The sequence below is a fragment of the Cibotium barometz genome, chromosome 42, assembly GCF_041138505.1.
Source record: "Cibotium barometz isolate CiBa-2024 chromosome 42, ASM4113850v1, whole genome shotgun sequence".
In the NCBI taxonomy this organism is placed as follows: domain Eukaryota; kingdom Viridiplantae; phylum Streptophyta; class Polypodiopsida; order Cyatheales; family Cibotiaceae; genus Cibotium; species Cibotium barometz.
Genome location: NC_141087.1, coordinates 36,052,785 through 36,068,315, shown reverse-complemented (window position 1 = coordinate 36,068,315; position 15,531 = coordinate 36,052,785). Strand labels below are relative to the sequence as shown.

The 15,531-nt window shown below is 44.2% G+C and overlaps 1 protein-coding gene across 1 annotated transcript; it reads right to left on the bottom strand.

The window, feature by feature from the left end:
• Positions 1–358: 358 nt before the first annotated feature.
• LOC147614434 (uncharacterized) lies at positions 359–15,037 on the bottom strand. Its single transcript, XM_086780972.1, has 5 exons — positions 14,495–15,037; positions 14,333–14,410; positions 5,820–5,919; positions 1,942–2,084; positions 359–799 (listed from the first exon to the last, which is right to left on the bottom strand). Exons 1-5 carry the CDS (start codon positions 14,900–14,902, stop codon positions 596–598), a joined length of 933 nt encoding a protein of 310 aa, XP_086637098.1. The 5' UTR covers positions 14,903–15,037; the 3' UTR covers positions 359–595.
• Between the last annotated feature and the right edge of the window lie 494 nt (positions 15,038–15,531).

Genomic DNA, 15,531 nt, shown 5'->3' with positions numbered 1-15,531 from the left:
CATGGTATTATTTGATCTAGATGCCTCACATATATTGAAGGAGTGTCTCGACTGGTGCATGTGGTTCTACATACGTGGGTGTTGTCCCAATTTTGTGGTTGCAATTGATTTTCCAAAAGGTATTGCACAACATAAAAGTCCTCATTAATTATTGAATCTTGGCATCTTAGCTTGAAAGCTAATTGATGTATTGGTCTCTATGTCTTAGTGGATTTAATAATGCATGGTTTGAACCTTATACCTTTTAACTACAATGAAGATCTCCTCCATCATGTATTGGTCTCTATGTCTTCGTGGATTTAATAATGCATGGTTTGAACCTTATACCTTTTAACTACAATGAAGATCTCCTCCATCATGATTCACAAGTAAAGCTTTCATATGTCATATTATTAAAGCAATAATAATAATCACACGTGTGTGTTACAAACAAGGTATGGGATATAGGTAGCCATCTTATTGTACATAACAAGTCATTTGATCTTGTAAATAGATTTGTCACCTAATTTGAAGCCAAATAGTGAAGTGCTAAAAGAAAATTGTGTGAGCGTGTGGGGCTTAAAAGCAGTGCTTTTTCAATGCAATGATGTGGTAGTCAGTGTTGAAGGTGACGGAGAACAAGCAGTGCACCCGAGGTCAAGAAGATGGAAATGGAATAGCTCAGAAGGTCTAAGCCAGTAATTATGGTAATCGCTTTGCTTCTTTCAAACATCTTGACAAGCAATATCATCACAACAACATGCCCCAGCTTGGTCTTCAATTCATCTAGAGATGCAATTCTCATCCATTTTGGCCTCTCCTGCAATCCAAAGGAACAAAGCAACCATCATCACATGCATTGAAGACCTGCATTGGCAAATATAAGTGGAGACACAGCCTTCCCTGCCCATGCAATGCAATGGGTGGAGCTGGACAGGCAAAATTGCCTGTCCATCCCCAATGGGCAGGGATTGGTTGTGTATCAGGCCTTATCTTGGGTTGAAAGTTTTTAAGTATGATTTGCCAGTGAAGTATGCAAGTTTACATGCCCATTTTTTAACATCCCTTGTAGATGATCCCCTCAGCAACATTATATGCATAGCATTTCAACGAGCCTAACGAACATGACATGTAACTGAATAGAGAGGTTAATGATGCTTTTTCAGCACTTCTTTTCTCTATTGTTTTTGACCACACTACTACACAATGTGCCAAACCAGCTTATCAAGCATGAGGGCAAGGGATATGGTAATATGACCTCTCTCTCTCTCTCTCTCTCTCTCTCTCTCTCTCTCTCTCTCTCTCTCTCTCTCTCTCGCGCGCGCGCGCGTGCATGCGCACACAATACCACAACACTTATGGTCTCATAACACCCTTTGTCTTATTTCATGGATGGTCTCATAAGACCTTTTGTCTTACTTCATGGATTCATTGTAACACTTCCGAACTCATAGACCCTTCTGTCTTTTGTAGACGTTAATATAACTTTCTTTCTTTCTCTCTCTCTCTACATGTGTGCCCATCCATTCATATGCATGTGTGAGATTAGCAATACTTCACTACATTGTGAGTAGTGATAGCATAGTTGCATGAAATGGAAACGGCAAGGGCAACTGCTCAGAACTAGGAAACGGAAACGGCTAGGAAACAGTGGGAGTGGATATATGATACATAATATAAAAATAATGAGAAAATTAATAACTAGGGAAAAGTTTGAGGAGTACACAATTTGAAATAAACAGTGAGCAAAATTTGTAGAAAATCACTAAGCAAGCACTAGATGAGACAAATCAATGGGTGATTTTTTATTGGAGATTAGGAAACAGAGAAACCGCATTTCCAGGCTAGGAAACGGCTCATAGTAGTCATTATTGATGCCAGGATGTTCAAATTATGTGCCCAGATTACAGTAATTGCTTCATGCACTGCGTTCAAAAAGGTCTGGGGGGGAGTGAAAAATACCTGAAGAAAAAACATTCCAAACAGAGAGGAGTTCTGAAGAGCACGATCTTCGTTTGGTGGCAAGTCATTTGAAACATTACTAATGAAAAGTCCATACAAACCCATTCCAAAGATCAGCATTACTGTTCCTGTTAGGTACACATCTGCCAAAGAAACAAAAAACAAGTTGTTTTACACAATCTCCAGACAAAATCTCTCTCTCTCTCTCTCTCTCTCTCTCTCTCTCTCTCTCTCTCCCGAGAGAGCATACAATGGATGTAGTCAGAGATCAATGGCCCTGTCGATAGAACCAATGAATGACCCGAGAGTACCAAGAGCAACGGCGCCCCTCCCAATCTAGCTAGCCACGGCAGGTTTTTGTTTTTGTTTTTCTAGCCGGGGTCAGAAACGAAACGAGCAAGCTCGTTCTGAGACTCGAACAGAGAAACGCTTTTCTCATTAGCTTCGTCATCTCCAACCACGGCAGGCCGTCACCATCTACTGTATAGATGCAGTGAATGTAGGTGATAGTTTGGAATAGGGCATGTATGACCAGGGTCCGACCGCACTCCTGTTCCCAAAGGAGGTGAAGCCGTGTGGTTTTACATTCCTCATCATACCACCCATTCTGAGGTGGTGGGCCTGTGGGAGGTGCTGTGGAGCAAGTGCTGTGGGGAGAACTGGCTTGGGCTGATTCATGAACGATAGAGGAAAGCTTGAGGTAAGGGTCGAGAGGGGCAATGTGAGATCAAGGCTGGAGGTGCAGCTAGAAAGATGATCATCATAAATAGAATCTAAGTCATGGTGGAAATGGATGTGTGCGGAGGTGGAAAAATAAAAGGGAAAGAGGGGGGGGGGGGGGGGGGGGGGGGGGGGGGCATGCTAGGTATGTATGATCAGCCCCTGTGGGTAAGGGTGGAATGGAAAACTCTGAGATAGGACTCAAAAAGGCAAAAGAGAACCTATCAAGTAGTCCACAGTGAGGTAAGGGTTGCGTGGGGCAATGTGAGATCAAGGTTGGAGGTGCGGCTAGAAAGATGATCATCATAAATAGAATCTAAGTCATGGTGGAAATGGATGTGTGCGGAGGTGGAAAAATAAAAGGGAAAGAGGGGGGGGGGGGGGGGGGCATGCTAGGTATGTATGATCAGCCCCTGTGGGTAAGGGTGGAATGGAAAACTCTGAGATAGGACTCAAAAAGGCAAAAGAGAACCTATCAAGTAGTCCACAGTGAGGTAAGGGTTGAGTGGGGCAATGTGAGATCAATGTTGGAGGTGCGGCTAGAAAGATGATCATCATAAATAGAATCTAAGTCATGGTGGAAATGAATGTGTGCAAAGGTGGAAAAAGGGGGGGGGGGGGGGTGTGTGTGTGGAAGCATGGGATGGTGAAGGATAGGTATGTATGAACATGCCCTATGGGTGGGGATGGAACGGTAAACTCTGAGATGTGACTCAAGAAGGCAAGAGACACCATCAAGTAGCCCATAGTGCTAGACACCCCTTTATGTGGGAAACAAGTCAAGCTATCAGAAGCTCACCACCGAGACATACTGTTATATTAAAGTAGCTCCCCATCTCCAAAAGATGTCTCCCAGAACTGGTTATCTGTCCAGTGTCCTGTGAGGTCTGACCCAGGGTTCGGGAAAAAATAGGTTCAGTTTAACCTAGAACTTGTTCAATAAAAAAAAAACCTTCTAGGACGTTTTTTATAACTAATGAAAGGATCTTTTTTCGGGGAAAAAAAAAAACCTTCTCAAATTGAGGGAAGAGAGAAAAACACCTCCTCAAAAATTTCAAGATTTAGTAGTATAAAGAAAAAAACTTGTTCACAATTACAATTTCCTCTTCAATTCATGATGAAAAAGATTGATGTAAGGCTCAATAAAAATAATTTCCCCAACCCAGGTCTGACCCATCCCCAGCTCCATCGGTGCTAATATCAAAAGATCCATGTGGAAATCAGACACATCTACCTGGCTGTCAGCTGTCCGCGCATTGAACTTGCCCAAAAGGAAAATGCCGCCTTGTTGGACAAATTCCAAAATATCAGCAAATAAGGGGCATACGCGGACTCCTCATCTTGTATCAGGCCTTGTGCAAACAAGGATGTCTATGGTGGGAAATAGAATAACTGCAATATGTAAGGTTCTTGCCCCTGGCAGCAGAGCAAGGACAACCCACATGAACTTCACAATGAGCATATGACACAAATGGGTCCTAAATAGGATTGCCCACTACCCCCCGCATGGTGCAAGTCAGGCCTCTGTAAGGGGACTCCCATGCATATCCTGACACCTCAGGAAGCCCTCTCAAAGCTTAAGTGCATCTCTGTATGCCTCTACCTGTGTGTGTCTCTGCAAATCCTTCAGGTAACCGACCACAATGTTCCATTGCAATTCCAAGTGGCTAATCTAATGGTGATCTCAAAGACCGATATGTGATAATGAATTTACCATTCCATTATACAGCTCACTTCCCTGCTTTGCAGGCCTCATGCACATGTAGCATTCCAATCTTCCTCTTCTCCACCCGCAAAGGGGTGAGGTCATTCCTTGTGTAGACTTTGGTGCCTTTCAAGGAAGCCCACTTAGAAGGCTCGGCAAGTAAGTGCATCCCTGAATTTGAGCAGGATGCGAGCCTGCTTTTTCATTGATCGCTTAAATAAATACAAAATCCATGCAAAATAGTCCACCAAAAAAGAAAAAAAGAAAAAAAAAAGAACCTTGACAAACCCATGCGAAAACGATACACCATGCAAGTTTGCATGCAAGACATAGACACTTTTCACATGTGAGTTATATAAAGGAAAGTATATATCGGTGCATCGCGAAGTATTAAAACCATATGCTTCCATTTAGTGTAGTGGTAAGATATTCCCATTGGAGACCCAAGATCTTGAGTTCAAATCCTTTTTTGAACGTAACATCGTGCTCCAAATTTTTCTAGGTCCCAAACCCAAATTCACCCTCATCTCATGATGTAGTTTACCCGAGTTTACTTTATCCAACGGCCCAAAAAAGACATCACGATTTAGATCAATGCCATCCATTGATATCACCTGACAATGGTCTTTAAGACCCCGTGGTAGATAGTGCTGAGGGGTGCATCCAATGGTGTCGAGAAGGTGGTCATAAGAGTGCGTGCTGTGTTAGGTATGGCCAGGCATTCCATCCTACTCAGCCAGGGTGTGGGCAAATAGGACATCTATAAAGCTTACCACTAGAGTTCAAAGAGTGTGGATGAGAGTGCATCTATGTGTACCTTCTAAGAGAATCACTATTTGTAGACTTGGTGTGTGCCTGGCCCTGGTCATACAATGTTGCCCTGATATCACCACATGACTGAGGGATTTTGAAGGATTTCTTTATGATTGATAGAAAGGAAAAGGTAGTAGAGATTGTAAAGCCAAATACTTCTTTTCCAAACCAGAATTCTCTGTGAACCTGCAGCCATAGATCACCGAGGTCGAGGATATGCATCAATAAGCAACAATTTTTGAGATCCCTTATTTTTGACTTGCTGGTCAGGCCCATAGCGATGTATGGAGCACCTTGTTCCGCAGTTAATCTTCCATTCTCTGGGAACCAAGCAGCTAGACTCCATTATAATGTACATCTTATACTATGGATGAGCTCTCCTTACTATCTTTTAAATGCACACACAAGAGCAGAGGCAACCAAGTAGGAGCAAAACAAAATGATTAGCAATGACTTTTGGCAACTCTATTATCCATAGAATTTGGGTCTAGTCACATGCAATTAAGGCATCTCCTTAGCAGTAAGGAGTCGTCATACCAAGTGCACATAGTCAAGCCATCAGGTAGAGTGTCCATCCATTGGATGCATGAATTGATTGTCAAAAAAATAACATTTCAACATCTGCAGGCCTTGCACTCACCAACTGCTTCCACTAGCCGAAGTACCATCTTGCCAGTATGTTCACCTTTCAACCACATCGCATAAAAAGCCTTATACGACTCCACGATAAACACACACCCCTGATTCAAGAAAACCAACTTGACATTATAGCATCACTACAGGTGAAAACATACAAATGCTACCAGACCTGCTACTATGAGAAGAGAGTACCATGATGAAAATGAAGATGATAACAATAATGGCAACCTTAAACTCATAAAGAGAATTTAAAAAATAAAAAAATCTGCATGTTTTGCCTTGTGGTTGCTCGAGACGCTCTAGAAACCCATGTATGAGACTGTGGATCTTGGTGTCCAACAGCTAAGTCAAAGTGCGATTTGAACTCAAGACCCCCCACTCAAAATTTCAAACACTTACCAACTTGCCTCCAAAGCTACGGACATGGAAAGGTAGCCTTCTTTCCAATGCCGTACAGCATTACTGACCACTGTCATTCATTGGCAAAGGCAAAGAAAAGGAGCTGAAGATTAAGGGCCTATACACATATCTGCCCGCCCCCGCATTACGGGAGAGGAAATCCCTTAAAATGGGGGAGTCAGTCCATACACTGCAGATACACTGGGTGTCCTAAACATGAATAGACTCGAAGGCCTCTGAGCATTTGGTCTTCTAGATATGCCATGCCGTGATTCTAGCAATAATCTCCCAGGTGGTGTCAATACTCGGCAGAGGTGGTGTGCATCATTATGGACAAGAATAACAGGAAACATAGAGCCTATCTATATGACCTGCCCCATCTGGGGGGGTAGATGAATCACAATGAATCTTGGTCTTGCCTTTTATAGGCACTTGGAAGCTTTTCCCAACTGGCCGACTGTTGGTCGGCTAGTTCCATGTAAAAATATATAACACCTCATAAGCTTGGCCGACAAGGTTTGTGTCCCAAACAACAACTTTCGGTGCCTGTCAAGGCCTCATTACTGCTCTAAACCTTTGATTATCTACTGCCCAATCAGGATTTAGCTTGGAAAACCAGCCATGTCCATGTGTGCACATGACATCCCCTCCTGCTAAACTTATTCCAACCTTTGACCTTGGATGACTGTCATTATGCCCTTGTCTCTCCATGCTTTCCCAAATTGGTCATCCTTCCTTCCTGGTAACCTTTTCACTAAAAACCTTGCCAAACTCTAATTCCACTCCAAATCTGATGTTGAGATCCGTGCATCTGTTCCACTTTGTCCCCTTGCCTTCTTTCCCTATCCCTAAATACAAACACGAATCCTTCTTCTTGAAACTAGTCTTGGCACCCTTGGCTCCACCCCTTGGATGATTATCATCCCTTGGAGTTGTTCCATAAGAGCCTTCCTTGGTAGCCGCAAATGGCTACCGACTCTTATGAAACGCCTCCCTTGGGCTTTGCTTTACACAAACCAGCCTTTGGGGGTCTTGACACATGCTTCCTTTGACCTATGCACTTCTTATGGGACACCTTCAGCACTTAGCCTTGCTGAGCCTAATTTTGATACAATGTTGCATGGCCACCACACTACCTTAAGATAAAGACACGCGCAATGGTTTCATCCATGGGCGATGCGGTAAGGGTGGGTGGGACATGGGCAACAACAGTATCTCACAATCACCATGAAGCTTTGATACCAATGTTACATGCGTGGAAGCTCTGTGTCTTCTTTCAGCCCTAGACACTGAGATAGGAAGATCTTGATGCAAAACGCAAATAGAGAGAGAAAGAAAGAAAGATATATTAACGTCTCCTAAAGGCCAAAATGGCCCATGAGACCAAAACAAGGTACAACTGATGATGATGATGTCTCATCATAACAAATCTGAAAGAAAGAATGAAAATAGTAACACCCTAAGAGAGCTAAGAGCTGAAAGCTGAACTGCTGAATCTTCGCGGTAAACTCCTCCGGTGGCGGGCAATGATGGCTCGAATCTGCCGATGGTGAGGGAGTCGTGGACGTGATCCTCGTGGTCGTGGGCATCTCGCTCTACAGATGGCAATGGCTCTGTCCAGGGTGACTCCTCTGGAGGGTGGTCGGCCAGGTAGGCCTGTAGATGGGGGAGTAGAGGCTGGTGGGGTTACAGTGCTGGCTCTGAAAAAATCTATGAGGGCTCTCTGTCTAGGCGGCTCTGGTCCCAATGCCCTCCTGTCCCTCAATAGGCTCTCTCTGTGGCGTCTAAGCTCAAATATGAAGAGCCCTAAGCACCTTTGGTCCTCAAAGTCCATGATCCGACGCAAAGGTCCAAAGCCTTCACGGAACAGGCAATCGTACCTCCCTCGGATCTCATAGTAGACAGTACAACGACATATATAGTGTTCCTCCGACTCCACCTCCCGATGGCAAAGCTGGCATATGCGATATATCCTCATATCGACCTGTCTCTATCCTTAGCCGGTGTGAAGAGGTGCGAATCTGGCCAATAGCACTCCGAATACCATGTGAGAGGTGTGTGTCCATGTAAGCATGGCGTACAATAAACCCGTCCGAAGAGAGGTGTAGAAAATGACTGTGGTAGTGTGCCATTTTCGTGCCCTACGGCTGCGGGGGCCTGACCCATGTCCTCTCTGTATCTAGTCTCACAATGTCCATCCTGATCACCCGATTCAGCTCTGAACGGTTGAGATCTAAGAACGGGCAGTCCAGGCTGTAAGCAAAAGGCGGGAGTGCATTAATACTCATGCCATGCAAGGCCAGCCATGTGCGCATCTGGGCATACCAACACTGGGTGTCTCCCTCATCTGCAAGCTGTTTGGAGGAAGTGAGTGCTAGGCGAGGGTATTTCTGCTGAGGGAGCTCCCATATTCTATGGAGAAAAGTAACTGCATGGAACAAAGCCTCAGTAACCACTGGGGCAGCCCCCATCTCTGCCCTGATGATCTCATGTGCACAAAAAGATAGAGAGAGAGAGAGAGAGATGGCTGTGTATTCAGTATATTCATATTGTACAAAAAGATAGTACAAAACCTGTGGCCTTTGGCCTTCCAAAAGAGGAAACATACAGCCTATCTATGACCTGCCCCATCTGGGGGTAGATGAATCACAATGAATCTTGGTCTTGCCTTTGATAGGCACTTGGAAGCTTTTCCCAACTGGCTGACTGCTGGTCGGCCAGTTCCATGGGACAAATAAATATATAAAATGTTATAAAATGCTGCCGACACCTCATAAGCTTGGCCAACAAGGTCTGTGTCCCAAAGAGCAACTTCCGGTGCCTGTCAAGGCCTGGTTACTGCTCTAAACCTTTGTTTCTCTTCTGGCCAATCAGGATTTAGCCTGGAAAACCAGCCATGTCCATGTGTGCACATGACACAGAGCCTCGTGTGATCACATGTACATGACATCTCTCCATCCGCCGCCATCCAGATTCCAAACTGAATGGAATAGAAGGCAACACCATCTTCCTCCTCTGGCTTCGAGATTCCCAACACCTGAAGGGGCACACCCGTTTCAGAAAAAACCCCCAACCATAAGTGATAATACTCATGTAGGAATGTAACCAGTGATCCAGTGGTTAGGTATAGCTGCATCAAGCTGTGTAATCCGTCACGTCTCTGAGATGCTCGGTAGATGCCTAGAATCTCTCATCATCTGGAAGATACTTAAAATTCTTCCAGTCAAGTATCGTTGTTGCACATCTCTCCTAATTGCAAATCCCCTGCTGCACACAGGGGTCTGCCAAGATTATCTCTAATAAAGTTGTTCCACATAATTGGTTGCTTGTCAACCTCATCTACGAAGCTTGGGGGTGTATGACGTAAAAATATCTGCATACTGCTCCAAGCTTGGATAATGGAAGAAACCACTGGGGAGGACGGGGGGCGGTAATATGCCTCAGAGAAAATAAAAACATGTACTATGCTTCTAGTCACCACCGCTCTCAACAGGGACACATCTAAGAATATGGAACATCAAGAAGTCCCTCAAGGGATCAGTACCAGGAAGGAATGCTCTAACCCCCAACTTGCAAAGCAGAGCTTTGCATTGGATCAATAGATCAATGATGTTCAATCCCCCTTTGTGCTTGGGAAGGATAATAGTTTCCCAAGCAACTCTTCCCCTGGTATCCGATGTGCCATCAAGTCTTGACAATAAGAAGTGGCAGATCACCCTTAATAGAAGTCTAAATGCCCTGAATCTCCGTTTTTGTATTGTCTTTCTTACCGAATCAGTGTCTTCATGTATGTTTTATTTTGTACAGACACAAACGAGAAGATGAATGCAACTCATCTGGGAAAGTTTAGATTGTGTTTGGAAAAAAACAGCATATGAAGTCCATGATAGCAGTCAACAAGATCCCCCTTGGGAGTTTGATGAACACATGCATACGTGGTTATTGGTGTGGCTTGCTTTTGAACAATCTGCATGTGAATGTTGTTGACAAGGACCAATGTAGACCGTGTAGCATGTGTTGCAGGACCCCTCACGCTGCACATGGCTTAATGACTACAAATGTATGCATGTAATTACATAAACCAAAGTCTATTTTATAAGAGGTAGGGCCATGGTGCACGAAGGGACCACCAGTGATAGCAAGCTGGACCTTTCACCCTTAGCTCTGGCTGTACATACAGAATTGTTTGTGGACAACCATTGATTTTTGTGCATCTTTCATAGGGTTGCTCATAAGAGTAATATCATTAACATACATGAGGAGGAGGAGAACTGCTGGCTTAATGCATGGCCATGATATATTCCCTTTCTTTGCATAATAAAGCACCCTGGTTTTGTGTCTGTCAATGCAAACTCCAAAGAAAGTAGGTGAGAGAGGTCATCCCTGTTTTAACCCAATGTTGACGCTAAGTATTTCTGAGCCTCAGGGTCTTTACACATTGGCATGGAAACAGAAAAGACAATAGATTTCCATCGTCTATTTGCCTTCTCCAGGCAACCTTGCCCAGCCATCAGGCATCCCAACTACCCATGAAGAGGACATCTGTAAACACCCTTGAATCCTCATGCACACTTGGCATGATGTTGTGGGCATCTTACATTAAGGCCACGAGAGTTGATGAGACAAGGGTAAGTGTTAGGAAAATTATTTTACAACTAGAATAGCAAGAAGATAAACATCAAACTACATCAAAAAAGACCTAGAGTGTAAGGGGTATCTCATGTATATGACCATGTATCCACCGGGCTTGTGTCATCTATTGTCACCAGGCATGGCTGAGGTAATACATAAGAAATAGTCTGGGTCCAGTCCAAGTGCCAAGGGCCCTGATATTAGCTTTACAGTAGTGCAATGATGTGTATAATAGAAGGCTCAGCATGCCTGTGACTCACTATAGCCAGGGTGCACGGATATGCTTGTCTTTCCCCTTTACTGCACATGTAGAAATTTCAAGAATGTGTATGTGGGCATCCATAGTCGTGAAGGTGGAAATGATCATATCACTATGCCCTGGGCACCCGAGGTTGTCGAGGTGGAAACAACCATGTTGCTATGCTCAGTGGAAGCAACATCACCTCCTCTCCATTCCCCTTCACGCAAACACATATACACTTCCATCACCTCCTCAACATGTGCTGTGGCTAACACCATGTTCATCAGCTGAAGGTGTGAGTTCGAACCCTGACACCCAATATAAAAAATTTAACTCTCTAAACATGGATTTTGGACCTATGCTAGCTAAAGCTTTGAATATGGTCAAGCAAAGTGGCTAATTCTAAAACATTTGTCTTAGCACTAATGCTGGCAGCTATAAATCTCTCTCTCTTTTTTTTTTTTCGTGAAATGGTGTTTTATATTAAATGTAAAAATGTACATCAGCCACATGGCTCACACAGAACCTATGGCCCCAAAAAAAACCCCCACAAAAGATCCTCTAAAGGATCATGACCATGCAAACCTGTACACTAATAAGAAAGTCTCCTAGCCAAATAAGCATCCCAGATAAAAGCATCAAAGATGAGCCAGCCGAGCCGCCGTAGACCATAACGAAATAACATCTGCATCCAGTAGCTGAGCTGAGAGAAGAGAAGAAAACTGCCAAAGCAGCAAACCGCGGATACATAGAATGTGCCCATGTATTCCAGACAAGGAATCAAAGATGAACCCATTCCGTGTAGTCCAAATATGCCAAAATCCTGTCCATCTAAGGAAATGGAATATCACAAGGTGACTGTCTGAAGTAATGACTTGAGGACAAATCCCAAATATCCACTGATGAGCCGAAACAGTAGACCTCTCTACTGCCTCCCAAACGTGAGAGACAAAAGACCAAATCTGACGGGCCACTGGACAACTCATGAACAGATGCATAACTGTTTCAGTGCATGTCGTGCAGAAGAAGCAAGAGGCCAATGCAATTTTATGACGGCTGAGCTGATCCCGTGTAGGTAACCCTCCCACCAACATTCTCCAAATGAAAACCTTACCTTGGTAAGGGAGTTTAGACTGCCAACCACGCATAAGAGTTTTCTGCCACCATGATTTAGACTTGTGCAATCCCCACACCTTATTGGCCTTGGCTGAAACCCAATCTTTCTCTGATACGAGCTTATGATAGACCTGGTTAGCTGAAAGTGATATCAAGTCACCAGATTTACATAGTGCCCAATCAAGCCAAGGCTGATCTGCAGATGGCCAAGGCAATGGAGTAAAAGGCTCAACTGCATGCATGATGTCAACCCATAGTGGCTGAAATGTCCGAGGAATCCTAAAGTGCTGCCGAATAAGACGAAACGAATATGGCCTGTCACGACCAGGTATCACAGCATCTCGGATTCTAACCAAGCCTAACCTGACCATGCGGTTGAGTCGTATGTGTGAAGCATCTCTGTCTGGCCAAACAATGACACACGACTCCACAAATGTTTCGAACTGCAAAGAGTTCAAAAGTAGTCTTTCATGACCAGGATCCCACCGAGCCAATAGTAGAACTTCATGCCAAGAAAGGAGAATATGCGATAAAATGTGAGATGAGCGAATACGGACAGGATGAGCCGCATTCACAATGTCCCACCATGAAGCCTGCACACGTGTCCGTCCATGTGACAATCCCTCCAACTCAATCAAGTCACGAGCCATGAATACCCAAGGCTGCTCCTACAAACACATATCCTGAAAAAGCGCCCACCTACGTGCCACCATATGCAAGCGGACATCCAATAAAGCAACCCCACCCATTCTTTTGGGTGTCGTAATGTGATTCCAAGCTATAAATCTCTCTCTCTCTCTCTCTCTCTCTCTCTTTTCGATGTGTGCACATGACATCCCCTCCTACTAAACTTGATGATGAGATTCCAACCTTTGACCTTGGATGACTATCATCATCCCCTTTGTCTTTCCATGGACTCCGAAACTGATCACCCTTCCTTCTTGGCAACCTTTTCATTGAAAACCTTGCCAAACTCTGATTCCACTCCAAATTTGATGTTGAGATCTATGCACCTATTCCACTTTGTCCCCTTGCCTTCTTGCCCTATCCATGAACACAAACATGAATCCTTCTTCTTGAAACGGATTATAGCAGCCTTGGCCCCACCCTTGGATGATTATCATCCCTTGGAGTTGCTCCATATAAAAGCCTTCCTTGGCAGCCCTAAATGGCTACCGACTCTTACGAAATCCCTCCTTGTTGGGCTTTTCCTGACACCAACCAACTTCTGGGGATCTTCTTAGAAGTATCCCATATAGTAAGTGTCTCGAGCCATCGATCACGGAAAGATCGACTATTAAAAGACCACTCATGTGTTGAGTTACTTTCCTTGGACTTGTGCACTTCTTCTGGGACACCTTCAGCACTTAGCCTTGCTGAGCCTAATTCTAATACTGTTGCATGGTCACAACACTACCTTAAGATCAAGACACGGGCAATGGTTTCATCCATACGCGATGCAGTAAGGGTGGGTAGGACATGGGCAACAATAGTATCTTAGAATCACCTTGAAGCTCTGATACCAATGTTACATACGTGAAAGCTCTGTACCTTCTTTCAGCCCTAAACACTGAGATAGGAACATCCTGATGCAAAATGCAAATAGAGAGAGAGAGAGAGAAAAGAGAGAGATGCCTGTGTATTCAGTATATTCATATGGTACAAAAAGATAGTACAAAACCCGTGGCCTTTGGCCTTCCAAAAGAGGAAACACAGAGCCTATCTATGACCTCCCCATCTGGGAAGGTGTGAGTTCAACCGTGACAGCCAATATATAAAATTTAACTCTCTAAGCATGGATTTTGGACCTATGATGGCTAAAGCACTAATTCTGGCAGCTATAAATATCTCTCTCTCTCTCACCCGTTGTGCCACCATCACTGGACTTTCTCCTTGTCCGTCTCCGTCTCCCTCTCCCTCTTCTTTGCTCCTCTTTCGAGCTTGGCAACACTTTGTTATCTTCTCTGAGAGCAACGTTGTCCACCCCTCTTTCCTCACAGCCAAGCATCAATCTCTCTCCATAGGAATTTTCTTCATATTTTTCTGATCACAAAACTATTTCATTCATAGTATTCCACCAAACAGGCAGGGAACTGAGGCTTTTAGGAAGAAAAGGAGTCAATTACCTTCAAAAAACAGAGGAATGATCCAGCTAGAGACCCAACAACTGCCAAAAGGGAGAGGAATCGGAAGTCAAATATGGCCTGCAAGAATGTACACAACATTGTTAACGCAAGATTGATCAACTAAACTGGTTAATTAGCATTACAAATATGAGTCTCTCTTACTTGCTCGATGCCATTTTCAGCTCGCTCTATCCATGGTGGGTTAATGAGAGGTGAAGAGAGGGAATTCAGCAGGACGCTTGAGTGCTTGGATGCAGAACTGTGATGGGAGCTAACAGACCCATTTGAGGATGGAGTAGCAGACCCAACAATAGAGGAGGAGCAGTCATAAGAAGACGAGGAGGGGGAGGAGGAGGAGGAGGCTGCCGCTCTGAATTCCGAGCTGTCTGGACATGAAGCCTGTTTGGAAGAAGGACGCAGCCCCTGCCAGGTCTGCATGGCCGTGTTTGAATAATGCTCATTTGAGGAGCACTTAGTTGCACAGCTAAACACTCTCGAAGTCCTGTGTATGGGCAATTGCAGCGCCCATGAAGGCCGGACATAATACGTGTAGTGATGAAGCAAATACATGATGATTGATGGTTGCGAAATTAAGGTGGCGGTGGTGGTGGTGGCGGCGGTGGCGGTGGCGGTGGCGGTGGAGGTGGCGGTGCACTACAAGCCTGTAAGCCTACTACCACAAGAGTGTCCCTACACTCCTACACCATGTTTTGCTTTTTGTAGCACCATGAACTTCCCATGAGCACAATTCATTTGTCCATTTGCATTAATTTCCTAAGGATTTTTCTTAAAACTTGGCCTTTGCATTCATTTCCTTAAGGCTTTCTCTTTAAAACTTAGCCTTTATTATATCATCATCACATAAGCAAAAGTTTGTGAGAATGCAAAGCTTTCTCGTGCATTTATCGACTTTTCAACTTGCATGCCTCCTGGAAAAATCCCTTCATTCATTACTCTGCTTTGTAGCACCAAGTTAGTAATGCAAATAAGAGGAAATTATTAGCTTGCTTTTATGAAAGGTTGAGCTCAAGAGGTGGCTTTTCAAACTTGAATGAATTCGACCATCCACCACCCATAAAGATGGCTCATCGATGAGGAAGAACATGCTTGAAATGGGTCAGTGTGAGAAATAAATTTTTTTCCTAGCCAATGATAAAAGGATGACCTTTAAGCTCAACCGTTTTTTTTGGGAAAAAAAA